This window comes from Carcharodon carcharias, chromosome 35, assembly GCF_017639515.1.
Source record: "Carcharodon carcharias isolate sCarCar2 chromosome 35, sCarCar2.pri, whole genome shotgun sequence".
Taxonomy (NCBI): domain Eukaryota; kingdom Metazoa; phylum Chordata; class Chondrichthyes; order Lamniformes; family Lamnidae; genus Carcharodon; species Carcharodon carcharias.
This window is the reverse complement of record NC_054501.1, coordinates 1,061,150-1,075,878: the sequence shown is the minus strand read 5'-3', so window position 1 is coordinate 1,075,878 and position 14,729 is coordinate 1,061,150. Positions and strand designations below refer to the sequence as shown.

The window sequence follows — 14,729 nt, the reverse complement described above, 5'->3', positions numbered from 1 at the left end:
CTGTAACCTCCACCAGCCCCTACACACCTCCCAATCTCTGTAACCTCCTCCAGACCTGACACCCCTCCCTATCCTTGTAACCTCCTCCAGCCCCTACACCCCTCCCTATCTCTGTAACCTCCTCCAGCCCCTACAACCCTCCCTATCTCTGTAACCTCCTCCAGCCCCTACAACCCTCCCTATCTCTGTAACCTCCTCCAGGCCCGAAAACACTCCCTATCTCTGTAACCTCCTCCAGCCCCAAAAACCCTCCCTATCTCTGTAACCTCCTCCAGCCCCTACAACCCTCCCTATCTCTGTAACCACCTCCAGCCCCTACAACCCTCCCTATCTCTGTAATCTCCTCCAGCCCCTACACCCCTCCCTATCTCTGTAAAATCCTCCAGTCCCTACACCCCTCCCTATCTCTGTAACCTCCTCCAGCCCCTACACCCCTCCCTATCTCTGTAACCTCCTCCAGCCCCTAAAACCCTCCCTATCTCTGTAACCTCCTCCACACCTACACCCCTCCCTATCTATGTAACCTCCTCCAGCTCCTACACACCTCCCTATCTCTGTAACCTCCTCCAGCCCCTACACCCCTCCCTATCTCTATAACCTCCTTCACCACTACACCCCTCAATATCTCTGTAACCTCCTCCAGCCCCTACACCCCTCCCTCTCTCTGTAACCTACGCCACACCTACACCCCTCCCTATCTATGTAAGCTCCTCCAGTCCCTAAACACCTCCATATCTCTGTAACCTCCTCCAGCACCTACACCCCTCCCTATCTCTGTAAACTCCTTCACCCCTAAACCCCTCCCTATCTCTGTAACCTCCACCAGCCCCTACACACCTCCCAATCTCTGTAACCTCCTCCAGACCTGACACCCCTCCCTATCCTTGTAACCTCCTCCAGCCCCTACACCCCTCCCTATCTCTGTAACCTCCTCCAGCCCCTACAACCCTCCCTATCTCTGTAACCTCCTCCAGCCCCTACAACCCTCCCTATCTCTGTAACCTCCTCCAGGCCCGAAAACACTCCCTATCTCTGTAACCTCCTCCAGCCCCAAAAACCCTCCCTATCTCTGTAACCTCCTCCAGCCCCTACAACCCTCCCTATCTCTGTAACCACCTCCAGCCCCTACAACCCTCCCTATCTCTGTAACCTCCTCCAGCCCCTACAACCCTTCCTATCTCTGTAACCTCCTCCAGCCCCTACAACACTCCCTATCTCTGTAACCTCCTCCAGCCCCTACAACCCTCCCTATCTCTGTAACCTCCTCCAGCCCCTACAATCCTCCCTATCTCTGTAACCTCCTCCAGCCCCTACAACCCTCCCTATCTCTGTAACCTCCTCCAGCCCCTACACCCCTCTCTATCTCTGTAACCTCCTCCAACCCCTACACCCCTCCCTATCTCTGTAACCTCCTCCAGCCCCTACAACCCTCCCTATCTCTGTAACCACCTCCAGCCCCTACAACCCTCCCTATCTCTGTAACCTCCTCCAGCCCCTACAACCCTTCCTATCTCTGTAACCTCCTCCAGCCCCTACAACAGTCCCTATCTCTGTAACCTCCTCCAGCCCCTACAACCCTCCCTATCTCTGTAACCTCCTCCAGCCCCTACAACCCTCCCTATCTCTGTAACCTCCTCCAGCCCCTACAACCCTCCCTATCTCTGTAACCTCCTCCAGCCCCTACACCCCTCTCTATCTCTGTAACCTCCTCCAACCCCTACACCCCTCCCTATCTCTGTAACCTCCTACAGCCCCTAAAACCCTCCCTATCTCTGTAACCTCCTCCAGCCCCTACACCCCTCCCTATCTCTGTGACCTCCTCCAGCCCCTACAGCCCTCCCTATCTCTGTAAACTCCTCCAGCCCCTACACCCCTCCCTATCTCTGTAACCTCCTCCAGCCCCTACAAACATCCCGATCTCTGTAACCTCCTCCACACCTACACCCCTCCTTATCTATGTAACCTCCTCCAGCCCCTACACACCTCCCTATCTCTGTAACCTCCTCCAGACCCTACACCCCTCCCTATCTCTATAACCTCCTTCACCACTACACCCCTCAATATCTCTATAACCTCCTCCAGCCCCTAAACCCCTCCCTCTCTCTGTAACCTACTCCACCCCTACACCCCTCCCTATCTATGTAAGCTCCTCCAGTCCCTAAACCCCTCCCTATCTCTGTAACTTCCTCCAGCCCCTACACCCCTCCCTATCTCTGTAAACTCCTTCACCCCTACACCCCTCCCTATCTATGTAACCTCCACCAGCCCCTACACACCTCCCAATCTCTGTAACCTCCTCCAGACCTGACACCCCTCCCTATCCCTGTAACCTCCTCCAGCCCGTACACCCCTCCCTATCTCTGTACCCTCCTCCAGTCCCTACAACCCTCCCTATCTCTGTAACCTCCTCCAGCCCGTACACGCCTCCCTATCCCTGTAACCTCTTCCAGTCCCTACACCCCTCCCTATCTCTGTAACCTCCTCCAGTCCCTACACCCCTCCCTATCTCTGTAACCTCCTCCAGCCCCTACACCCGTCCCTATCACTGTAACCTCCTTCAGCCCCTACACACGTCCCTATCTCTGTAACCTACTCCAGCCCCTACACCCCTCCCTATCTCTGTAACCTCCTCCACCCCTAAACCCCTCCCTATCTATGTAACCTCCTCCAGCCCCTACACCCCTCCCTATCTCTGTAACATCCTCCACCCCTACAACCCTCCCTATCTATGTAACCTCCTCCATTCCCTACACCCCTCCCTATCTCTGTAACCTCCTCCAGCCCCTACACCCCTCCCTTTCTCTGTAACCTCCTCCACACCTACACACCTCCCTATCTCTGTAACCTCCTCCAGCCCCTACAACCCTCCCTATCTCTGTAACCTCCTCCAGCTCCTACACCCCTCCCAATCTCTGTAACCACCTCCAGCCCCGACAACCCTCCCTATCTCTGTAACCTCCTCCAGACCCTACAACCCTCCCGATCTCTGTAACCTCCTCCAGCCCCTACACCCCTCCCTATCTTGGTAACCTCCTCCAGTACCTACACCCCTCCCTATCTCTGTAACCTCCTCCAGCCCCTACACCCCTCCCTATCTCTGTAACCTCACCCATCCCTATCTCTGTAACCTCCTCCAACCCCTACAATCCACCCGATCTCCGTAACCTCCTCCAAACCCTACAACCCTCCCTATCTCTGTAACCTCCTCCAGCCCCTACACCGCTCCCTATCTCTGTAACCTCCTCCAGCCCCTACAACCCTCCCTATCTCTGTAACCTCACCCCTCCCTATCTCTGTAACCTCCTCCAGCCCCTACACCCCTCCCTATCTCTGTAACCTCACCCATCCCTATCTCTGTAACCTCCTCCAACCCCTACAATCCACCCGCTCTCCGTTACCTCCTCCAAACCCTACAACCCTCCCGATCTCTGTAACTTCCTCCAGCCCCTACACCGCTCCCTATCTCTGTAACCTCCTCCAGCCCCTACAACCCTCCCTTTCTCTGTAACCTCACCCCTCGCTATCTCTGTAACCTCCTCCAGCCCCTACACCCCTCCCTATCTCTGTAACCTCCTCCAGCCCCTACAACCCTCCCTATCTCTGTAACCTCACCACTCCCTATCTCTGTAACCTCCTCCAGCCCCTACACCCCTCCCTATCTCTGTAACCTCCTCCAACCCCTACAACCCTCCCTATCACTGTAACCTCCTCCAACCCCTACAACCCTCCCTATCTCTGTAAACTCCTCCACCCCTACACGCCTCCCTATCTCTGTAAGCTCCTCCAGCCCCTACAACCATCCGCATCTCTGTCACCTCCTCCAACCCCTACACCCCTCCCTATCCCTGTAACCTCCTCCAGCCCCTACACCCCTCCCTATCTCTGTAACCTCCTCCAACCCCTACAACCCTCCCTATCTCTGTAACCTCCTCCAACCCCTACAACCCTCCCTATCTCTTTAAACTCCTCCAACCCCTACACACCTCCCTATCTCTGTAAGCTCCTCCAGCCCCTACAACCCTCCCTATCTCTGTAACCTCCTCCAGCCCCTACACCCCTCCCTATCTCTGTAACCTCCTCCAGCCACTACAACCCTCCCTATCTCTGTAACCTCCTCCAGCCCCTACAACCCTCCTTATCTCTGTAACCTCACCCCTCCCTATCTCTGTAATCTCCTCCAGCCCCTACACCCCTCCCTATCTCTGTAACCTCCTCCAGCCCCTACAACCCTCTCTATCTCTGTAACCTCACCCCTACCTATCTCTGTAACCTCCTCCAGCCCCTACACCCCTGCCTATCTCTCTAACCTCCTCCAACCCCTACAACCCTCCCTATCTCTGTAAACTCCTCCAACCCCTACAACCCTCCCTATCTCTGTAAACTCCTCCAACCCCTACACACCTCCCTATCTCTGTAACCTCCTCCAGCCCCTACAACCCTCCCTATCTCTGTAACATCCTCCAGCCCCTACACCCCTCCCTATCTCTGTAACCTCCTCCAACCCCTACAACCCTCCCTATCTCTGTAAACTCCTCCACCCCTACACCCCTCCCTATCTCTGTAAGCTCCTCCAGCCCCTACAACCCTCCCCATCGCAGTAACCTCCTCCAACCCCTACACCCCTCCCTATCTATGTAAGCTCCTCCAGTCCCTAAACCCTTCCATATCTCTGTAACTTCCTCCAGCCCCTACACCCCTCCCTATCTCTGTAAACTCCTTCACCCCTACACCCCTCCCTATCTATGTAACCTCCACCAGCCCCTACACACCTCCCTATCTCTGTAACCTCCTCCAGTCCCTACAACCCTCCCTATCTCTGTAACCTCCTCCAGCCCGTACACGCCTCCCTATCCCTGTAACCTCTTCCAGTCCCTACACCCCTCCCTATCTCTGAAACCTCCTCCAGTCCCTACACCCCTCCCTATCTCTGTAACCTCCTCCAGCCCCTACACCCGTCCCTATCACTGTAACCTCCTTCAGCCCCTACACACGTCCCTATCTCTGTAACCTACTCCAGCCCCTACACCCCTCCCTATCTCTGTAACCTCCTCCACCCCTAAACCCCTCCCTATCTATGTAACCTCCTCCAGCCCCTACACCCCTCCCTATCTCTGTAACATCCTCCACCCCTACAACCCTCCCTATCTATGTAACCTCCTCCATTCCCTACTCCCCTCCCTATCTCTGTAACCTCCTCCAGCCCCTACACCCCTCCCTTTCTCTGTAACCTCCTCCACACCTGCACACCTCCCTATCTCTGTAACCTCCTCCAGCCCCTACAACCCTCCCTATCTCTGTAACCTCCTCCAGCTCCTACACCCCTCCCTATCTCTGTAACCTCCTCCAGCCCCAACACCCCACTCTCTCTGTAACCTCCTCCAGCACCTACAACCCTCCCGATCTCTGGAACCTCCTCCAGCCCCTACACCCCTCCCTATCTTGGTAACCTCCTCCAGTACCTACACCCCTCCCTATCTCTGTAAACTCCTCCAGCCCCTACACCCCTCCCTATCTCTGTAACCTCACCCATCCCTATCTCTGTAACCTCCTCCAACCCCTACAATCCACCCGATCTCCATAACCTCCTCCAAACCCTACAACCCTCCCTATCTCTGTAACCTCCTCCAGCCCCTACACCGCTCCCTATCTCTGTAACCTCCTCCAGCCCCTACAACCCTCCCTATGTCTGTAACCTCACCCCTCCCTATCTCTGTAAAATCCTCCAGCCCCTACACCCCTCCCTATCTCTGTAACCTCACCCATCCCTATCTCTGTAACCTCCTCCAACCCCTACAATCCAACCGATCTCCGTTACCTCCTCCAAACCCTACAACCCTCCCGATCTCTGTAACCTCCTCCAGCCCCTACACCGCTCCCTATCTCTGTAACCTCCTCCAGCCCCTACAACCCTCCCTATCTCTGTAACCTCACTCCTCGCTATCTCTGTAACCTCCTCCAGCCCCTACACCCCTCCCTATCTCTGTAACCTCCTCCAGCCCCTACAACCCTCCCTATCTCTGTAACCTCACCCCTCCCTATCTCTGTAACCTCCTCCAGCCCCTACAACCCTCCCTATCTCTGTAACCTCCTCCAACCCCTACAACCCTCCCTATCACTGTAACCTCCTCCAACCCCTACAACCCTCCCTATCTCTGTAAACTCCTCCACCCCTACACGCCTCCCTATCTCTGTAAGCTCCTCCAGACCCTACAACCCTCCGCATCTCTGTAACCTCCTCCAACCCCTACACCCCTCCCTATCTCTGTAACCTCCTCCAGCCCCTACACCCCTCCCTATCTCTGTAACCTCCTCCAACCCCTACAACCCTCCCTATCTCTGTAACCTCCTCCAACCCCTACAACCCTCCCTATCTCTTTAAACTCCTCCAACCCCTACACACCTCCCTATCTCTGTAAGCTCCTCCAGCCCCTACAACCCTCCCTATCTCTGTAACCTCCTCCAGCCCCTACACCCCTCCCTATCTCTGTAACCTCCTCCAGCCCCTACAACCCTCCCTATCTCTGTAACCTCCTCCAGCCCCTACAACCCTCCTTATCTCTGTAACCTCACCCCTCCCTATCTCTGTAACCTCCTCCAGCCCCTACACCCCTCCCTATCTCTGTAACCTCCTCCAGCCCCTACAACCCTCTCTATCTCTGTAACCTCACCCCTACCTAACTCTGTAACCTCCTCCAGCCCCTACACCCCTCCCTATCTCTGTAACCTCCTCCAACCCCTACAATCCACCCGCTCTCCGTTACCTCCTCCAAACCCTACAACCTTCCCGATCTCTGTAACCTCCTCCAGCCCCTACACCGCTCCCTATCTCTGTAACCTCCTCCAGCCCCTACAACCCTCCCTTTCTCTGTAACCTCACCCCTCGCTATCTCTGTAACCTCCTCCAGCCCCTACACCCCTCCCTATCTCTGTAACCTCCTCCAGCCCCTACAACCCTCCCTATCTCTGTAACCTCACCACTCCCTATCTCTGTAACCTCCTCCAGCCCCTACACCCCTCCCTATCTCTGTAACCTCCTCCAACCCCTACAACCCTCCCTATCACTGTAACCTCCTCCAACCCCTACAACCCTCCCTATCTCTGTAAACTCCTCCACCCCTACACGCCTCCCTATCTCTGTAAGCTCCTCCAGCCCCTACAACCCTCCGCATCTCTGTAACCTCCACCAACCCCTAAACCCCTCCCTATCCCTGTAACGTCCTCCAGCCCCTACACCCCTCCCTATCTCTGTAACCTCCTCCAACCCCTACAACCCTCCCTATCTCTGTAACCTCCTCCAACCCCTACAACCCTCCCTATCTCTTTAAACTCCTCCAACCCCTACACACCTCCCTATCTCTGTAAGCTCCTCCAGCCCCTACAACCCTCCCTATCTCTGTAACCTCCTCCAGCCCCTACAACCCTCCTTATCTCTGTAACCTCACCCCTCCCTATCTCTGTAACCTCCTCCAGCCCCTACACCCCTCCCTATCTCTGTAACCTCCTCCAGCCCCTACAACCCTCTCTATCTCTGTAACCTCACCCCTACCTATCTCTGTAACCTCCTCCAGCCCCTACACCCCTGCATATCTCTGTAACCTCCTCCAACCCCTACAACCCTCCCTATCTCTGTAACCTCCTCCAACCCCTACAACCCTCCCTATCTCTGTAAACTCCTCCAACCCCTACACACCTCCCTATCTCTGTAACCTCCTCCAGCCCCTACAACCCTCCCTATCTCTGTAACATCCTCCAGCCCCTACACCCCTCCCTATCTCTGTAACCTCCTCCAACCCCTACAACCCTCCCTATCTCTGTAAACTCCTCCACCCCTACACCCCTCCCTATCTCTGTAAGCTCCTCCAGCCCCTACAACCCTCCCCATCGCTGTAACCTCCTCCAACCCCTACACCCCTCCCTATCTCTGTAAGCTCCTCCAGCCCCTACACCCCTCCCTATCTATGTAAGCTCCTCCAGTCCCTAAACCCTTCCATATCTCTGTAACTGCCTCCAGCCCCTACACCCCTCCCTATCTCTGTAAACTCCTTCACCCCTACACCCCTCCCTATCTATGTAACCTCCACCAGCCCCTACACACCTCCCAATCTCTGTAACCTCCTCCAGACCTGACACCCCTCCCTATCCCTGTAACCTCCTCCAGCCCCTACACCCCTCCCTATCTCTGTAACCTCCTCCAGTCCCTACAACCCTCCCTATCTCTGTAACCTCCTCCAGCCCGTACACGCTTCCCTATCCCTGTAACCTCTTCCAGTCCCTACACCCCTCCCTATCTCTGAAACCTCCTCCAGTCCCTACACCCCTCCCTATCTCTGTAACCTCCTCCAGTCCCTACACCCCTCCCTATCTCTGTAACCTCCTCCAGCCCCTACACCCGTCCCTATCACTGTAACCTCCTTCAGCCCCTACACACGTCCCTATCTCTGTAACCAACTCCAGCCCCTACACCCCTCCCTATCTCTGTAACCTCCTCCACCCCTAAACCCCTCCCTATCTATGTAACCTCCTCCAGCCCCTACAACCCCTCCCTATCTCTGTAACATCCTCCACCCCTACAACCCTCCCTATCTATGTAACCTCCTCCATTCCCTACACCCCTCCCTATCTCTGTAACCTCCTCCAGCCCCTACACCCCTCCCTTTCTCTGTAACCTCCTCCACACCTACACACCTCCCTATCTCTGTAACCTCCTCCAGCCCCTACAACCCTCCCTATCTCTGTAACCTCCTCCAGCTCCTACACCCCTCCCAATCTCTGTAACCACCTCCAGCCCCGACAACCCTCCTTATCTCTGTAACCTCCTCCAGACCCTACAACCCTCCCGATCTCTGTAACCTCCTCCAGCCCCTACACCCCTCCCTATCTTGGTAACCTCCTCCAGTACCTACACCCCTCCCTATCTCTGTAAACTCCTCCAGCCCCTACACCCCTCCCTATCTCTGTAACCTCACCCATCCCTATCTCTGTAACCTCCTCCAACCCCTACAATCCACCCGATCTCCGTAACCTCCTCCAAACCCTACAACCCTCCCTATCTCTGTAACCTCCTCCAGCCCCTACACCGCTCCCTATCTCTGTAACCTCCTCCAGCCCCAACAACCCTCCCTAAGTCTGTAACCTCACACCTCCCTATCTCTGTAACCTCCTCCAGCCCCTACACCCCTCCCTATCTCTGTAACCTCACCCATCCCTATCTCTGTAACCTCCTCCAACCCCTACAATCCAACCGATCTCCGTTACCTCCTCCAAACCCTACAACCCTCCCGATCTCTGTAACCTCCTCCAGCCCCTACACCGCTCCCTATCTCTGTAACCTCCTCCAGCCCCTACAACCCTCCCTATCTCTGTAACCTCACCCCTCGCTATCTCTGTAACCTCCTCCAGCCCCTACACCCCTCCCTATCTCTGTAACCTCCTCCAGCCCCTACAACCCTCCCTATCTCTGTAACCTCACCCCTCCCTATCTCTGTAACCTCCTCCAGCCCCTACACCCCTCCCTATCTCTGTAACCTCCTCCAACCCCTACAACCCTCCCTATCACTGTAACCTCCTCCAACCCCTACAACCCTCCCTATCTCTGTAAACTCCTCCACCCCTACACGCCTCCCTATCTCTGTAAGCTCCTCCAGCCCCTACAACCCTCCGCATCTCTGTAACCTCCTCCAACCCCTACACCCCTCCCTATCTCTGTAACCTCCTCCAGCCCCTACACCCCTCCCTATCTCTGTAACCTCCTCCAACCCCTACAACCCTCCCTATCTCTGTAACCTCCTCCAACCCCTACAACCCTCCCTATCTCTTTAAACTCCGCCAACCCCTACACACCTCCCTATCTCTGTAAGCTCCTCCAGCCCCTACAACCCTCCCTATCTCTGTAACCTCCTCCAGCCCCTACACCCCTCCCTATCTCTGTAACCTCCTCCAGCCCCTACAACCCTCCCTATCTCTGTAACCTCCTCCAGCCCCTACAACCCTCCTTATCTCTGTGACCTCACCCCTCCCTATCTCTGTAACCTCCTCCAGCCCCTACACCCCTCCCTATCTCTGTAACCTCCTCCAGCCCCTACAACCCTCTCTATCTCTGTAACCTCACCCCTACCTATCTCTGTAACCTCCTCCAGCCCCTACACCCCTGCCTATCTCTGTAACCTCCTCCAACCCCTACAACCCTCCCTATCTCTGTAACCTCCTCCAACCCCTACAACCCTCCCTATCTCTGTAAACTCCTCCAACCCCTACACACCTCCCTATCTCTGTAACCTCCTCCAGCCCCTACAACCCTCCCTATCTCTGTAACATCCGCCAGCCCCTACACCCCTCCCTATCTCTGTAACCTCCTCCAACCCCTACAACCCTCCCTATCTCTGTAAACTCCTCCACCCCTACACCCCTCCCTATCTCTGTAAGCTCCTCCAGCCCCTACAACCCTCCCCATCGCTGTAACCTCCTCCAACCCCTACACCCCTCCCTATCTCTGTAAGCTCCGCCAGCCCCTACACCCCTCCCTATCTCTGTTACCTCCTCCAGCCCCTACAACCTTCCCTATCTCTGTAACCTCACCCCTCCCTATCTCTGTAACCTCCTCCAGCCCCTACACCCCTCCCCTTCCCTGTAACCTCCTCCAACCCTTACACCGCTCCCTATCTCTGTAAGCTCCTCCACACCTGACACCCCTCCCTATCTCTGTAACCTCTTCCAGCTCCTACATCCCTCCCTAACTCTGTAACCTCCTCCAGCTCCTACACCCCTCCCTATCTCTGTAACCTCCTCCATCCCCGACACCCCTCCCTATCTCTGTAACCTCATCCAGCCCCTACACCCCTCCCTATCTCTGTAACCTCCTCCAGCCCCTACACCCCTCCCTATCTTTGTAACCTCCTCCAGTACCTACACCCCTCCCTATCTCTGTAACCTCCTCCAGCCCCTACACCCCTCCCTATCTCTGTAACCTCCTCCAGCCCTACAACCCTCCCTATCTCTGTAACCTCACCCATCCCTATCTCTGTAACCTCCTCCAAACCCTACAACCCTCCCTATCTCTGTAACCTCCACCAGCCCCTACACCCCTCCCTATGTCTGTAACCTCCTCCAGCCCCTACATCCCTCCCTATCTCTGTAACCTCCTCCAGCCCCACAACCCTCCCTCTCTCTGTAACCTCACCCCTCGCTATCTCTGTAACCTCCTCCAGCCCCTACACCCCTCCCTATCTCTGTAACCTCCTCCAGCCCCTACAACCCTCCCTATCTCTGTAACCTCACCCCTCCCTATCTCTGTAACCTCCTCCAGCCCCTACACCCCTCCCTATCTCTGTAACCTCCTCCAACCCCTACAACCCTCCCTATCTCTGTAACCTCCTCCAGACCCTACACCCCTCCCTATCTCTGTAAACTCCTCCAACCCCTACACACCTCCCAATCTCTGTAAGCTCCTCCAACCCCTACAACCCTCCCTATCTCTGTAACCTCACCCCTCCCTATCTCTGTAACCTCCTCCAGCCCCTACACCCCTCCCTATCTCTGTAACCTACTCCAGTTCCTACAACCCTCCCTATCTCTGTAACCTCACCCCTCCCTATCTCTGTAACCTCCTCCAACCCCTACAACCCTCCCTATCTCTGTAACCTCCTCCAACCCCTACAACCCTCCCTATCTCTGTAAACTCCTCCAACCCCTACACCCCCCCTATCTCTGTAACCTCCTCCAGCCCCTACAACCCTCCCCATCTCTGTAACCTCCTCCAACCCCTACACCCCTCCCTAACTCTGTAACCTCCTCCAACCCCTACAACTCTCCCTATCTCTGTATCCTCCTCCAACCCCTACACCCCTCCCTATCTCTGTAAGCTCCTCCAGCCCCTACAACCCTCCCTATCTCTGTAACCTCCTCCAGTCCCTACGACCCTCCCTATCTCTGTCACCTCCTCCAGTCCCTACACTCATCCCTATCTCTGTAACCTCCTCCAGATCCTACAACCCTCCCTATCTCTGTAACCTCCTCCAGCCTCTACAACCCTCCCTATCTCTGTAACCTCTTACAACCCTCCGAGATCTCTGTGGTCCTCCAATTCCGGCCACTCGAGCATCCCCCGATTCCCATCGCTCCACCATTGACGGCCGTGCCTTCAGCTGCCTGGGGGGGGGCCTGAGCTCTGGAATTCCCTCCCTAATTCTCTCCACCTCCCTCTCTCTCTCTCACCCCCTCTCTCTGTCTCACCCACTCTCTCTCTCTCACCCCCTCTCTCTCTCTCTCACCCCCCCTCTCTCTGTCATCCCTCCTCTCTCTCTCTCTCTCATCCCCTCTCTCTCTCTCTCTCTCTCTTACCCCCCCTCTCTCTCTCATCCCCCCTCTCTCTCTCTCACCCTCCCTCTCTCTCTCTCTCTCACCGCCTCTCTCTCTCTCCTTCACCCCCTCTCTCTCTCTCTCTCACCCCCCTCTCTCTCTCACCCCCCCTCTCTCTCTCTCACGCCCCCTCTCTCTCTCTCACGCCCCCTCTCTCTCTCACCCTCTCTCTCTCTCTCACCCCCCCTCTCTCTCTCTCCCCCCTCTCTCTCTCCCCCTCTCTCTCTCACCCCCCCTCTCTCTCTCACCCCCTCTCTCTCTCTCACCCCCCCTCTCTCTCTCACCCCCCCTCTCTCTCTCACCCCCCTCTCTCTCTCTCACCCCCCCTCTCTCTCTCACCCCCCCTCTCTCTCTCACCCCCTCTCTCTCTCTCACCCCCCCTCTCTCTCTCACCCCCCCTCTCTCTCTCACCCCCTCTCTCTCTCTCACCCCCCCTCTCTCTCTCACCCCCTCTCTCTCTCTCACGCCCCCTCTCTCTCTCTCACGCCCCCTCTCTCTCTCTCACGCCCCCTCTCTCTCTCTCACGCCCCCTCTCTCTCTCTCACCCCCTCTCCCTCTCTCAACCCCCTCTCTCTCACCCCCTCTCTCTCTCTCACCCCCTCTCTCTCTCTCACCCCCCCTCTCTCTCTCACCCCCCCCCCTCTCTCTCTCTCTCTCCCTCTCCCTCTCTCCCTCTCCCTCTCTCCCTCTCCCTCTGTCTCTCTCCCTCCGCCTCTCTCTCCCTCTCTCTCTCTGTACAGTGAAAGACTCACCCTCAAGGACGGAGGGAGTCCCGAAGGCATCGCCCGGAACCGGTTGCGGCCAAGGCGCAGGTAGATCAGCTTCTTCAGCGGCCGGAAGGCGTTGGGGTTGAAGTTGCCGTCGTTGAGCTCGTTGCCTTCCAGCTCGAGGGTCAGGAGGCAGTGGAGACCTACAGCCGAGGAGAGCGTGTGAGAGACAGCGGCGAAACCCAGGCCCTCTCGGGACCCACCCCGGGCCTCAGGCCAGTGCCGGGCGCTTCTCGTCCCATCAGCCCCCACCGCCACCAACCACCCCCCCCCCCGCCCCCGAAGTGCAACGCAAGGGAACGCGGCAGCCGGGGTGCGCACAGCAAGATCCCACATGCAGCCGGACGATAACGGCGCAGGTCACCTGACCGAGGGGCTACTCACTGGCTCCAGGACGGCAGACACAATTCTCCCCCGCCCGCCCCCCCTCCCAAATTCCCATCAGATTCTTGGGATCATTCACGTTCCAACGAGAGAGTTTAGGGTCTCCTCCTGCGATACTGACCCTCCGACAGTGCGGCGCTCCCTCAGCACTGACCCTCCGACAGTGCGGCGCTCCCTCAGCACTGACCCTCCGACAGTGCGGCGCCCCCTCAGCACTGACCCTCTGACAGTGCGGCACTCCCTCAGCACTGACCCTCTGACAGTGCGGCGCTCCCTCAGCACTGACCCTCCCACAGCGCAGCACTCCCTCAGCACTGACCCTCCCGCAGTGCCCTACACCCCTCCCTATCTCTGTAACCTCCTCCAGCCCCTACACCCCTCCCTATCTCTGTAACATCCTCCAGCCCCTACAACCCTCCCTATCCCTGTTACCTCCTCCAGCCCCTATACCTCTCCCTATCCCTGTAACCTCCTCCAGCCCCTACACCCCTCCCTATCTCTGTAACCTCCTCCAGCCCCTACACCCCTCCCTATCTCTGTAACCTCCTCCAGTCCCTACACCCCTCCCTATCTCTGTAACCTTCTCCAGCCCCTAAACCCCTCCCTATCCCTGTAACCTCCTCCAGCTCCTACACCACTCACTATCCCTGTAACCTCCTCCAGCTCCTACAACCCTCCCTATCCCTGTAACCTCCTCCAGCCCCTACAACCCCTACACCCCTATCTCTGTAACCTCCTCCAGCCCCTACAACCCTTCCTTTCTCTGTAACCTCCTCTAGCCCCTACACCCCTCCTTATCTCTGTAACCTCCTCCAGCCCCTACACCCCTCCCTATCTCCGTAACCTCCTCCAGCCCCTACACCCCTCCCTATCTCTGTAACCTCCTCCAGCTCCTACAACCCTCCCTATCCCTGTAACCTCCTCCAGCCCCTACACACCTCCCTATCTCTGTAACCTCCTACAACCCTCCGAGATCTCTGCCCTCCTCCAATTCCGGCCTCTCGAGCATCCCCCGATTCCCATCGCTCCACCATTGGCGGCCGTGCCTTCAGCTGCCTGGGGGGGGGGGGCCTGAGCTCTGGAATTCCCTCCCTAAACCTCTCCGCCTCCCTCTGTTCATCTTTCCCTCTCTCTCCTCGGTTAAGACGCTCCTTAAAAACCGATCTCTCTGACCGAGCTTGTGGTCACCTGTCCCTAATAGCTCTGCATGTGGCTCGGGGTCAG

General features: G+C 56.9%; 1 protein-coding gene across 2 annotated transcripts in view; it reads right to left on the bottom strand.

Moving 5' to 3' along the window:
• LOC121272748 (collagen alpha-2(V) chain-like) overlaps positions 1–14,729 on the bottom strand; it is a 110,083-nt gene that overhangs the window by 22,809 nt on the left and 72,545 nt on the right. For both annotated transcript variants that reach the window (XM_041179527.1, XM_041179526.1), the window contains one exon: positions 13,107–13,264. In XM_041179527.1, coding sequence (XP_041035461.1) covers positions 13,107–13,264 — 158 coding nt within the window. The remainder of the gene's footprint in view (positions 1–13,106; positions 13,265–14,729) is intronic.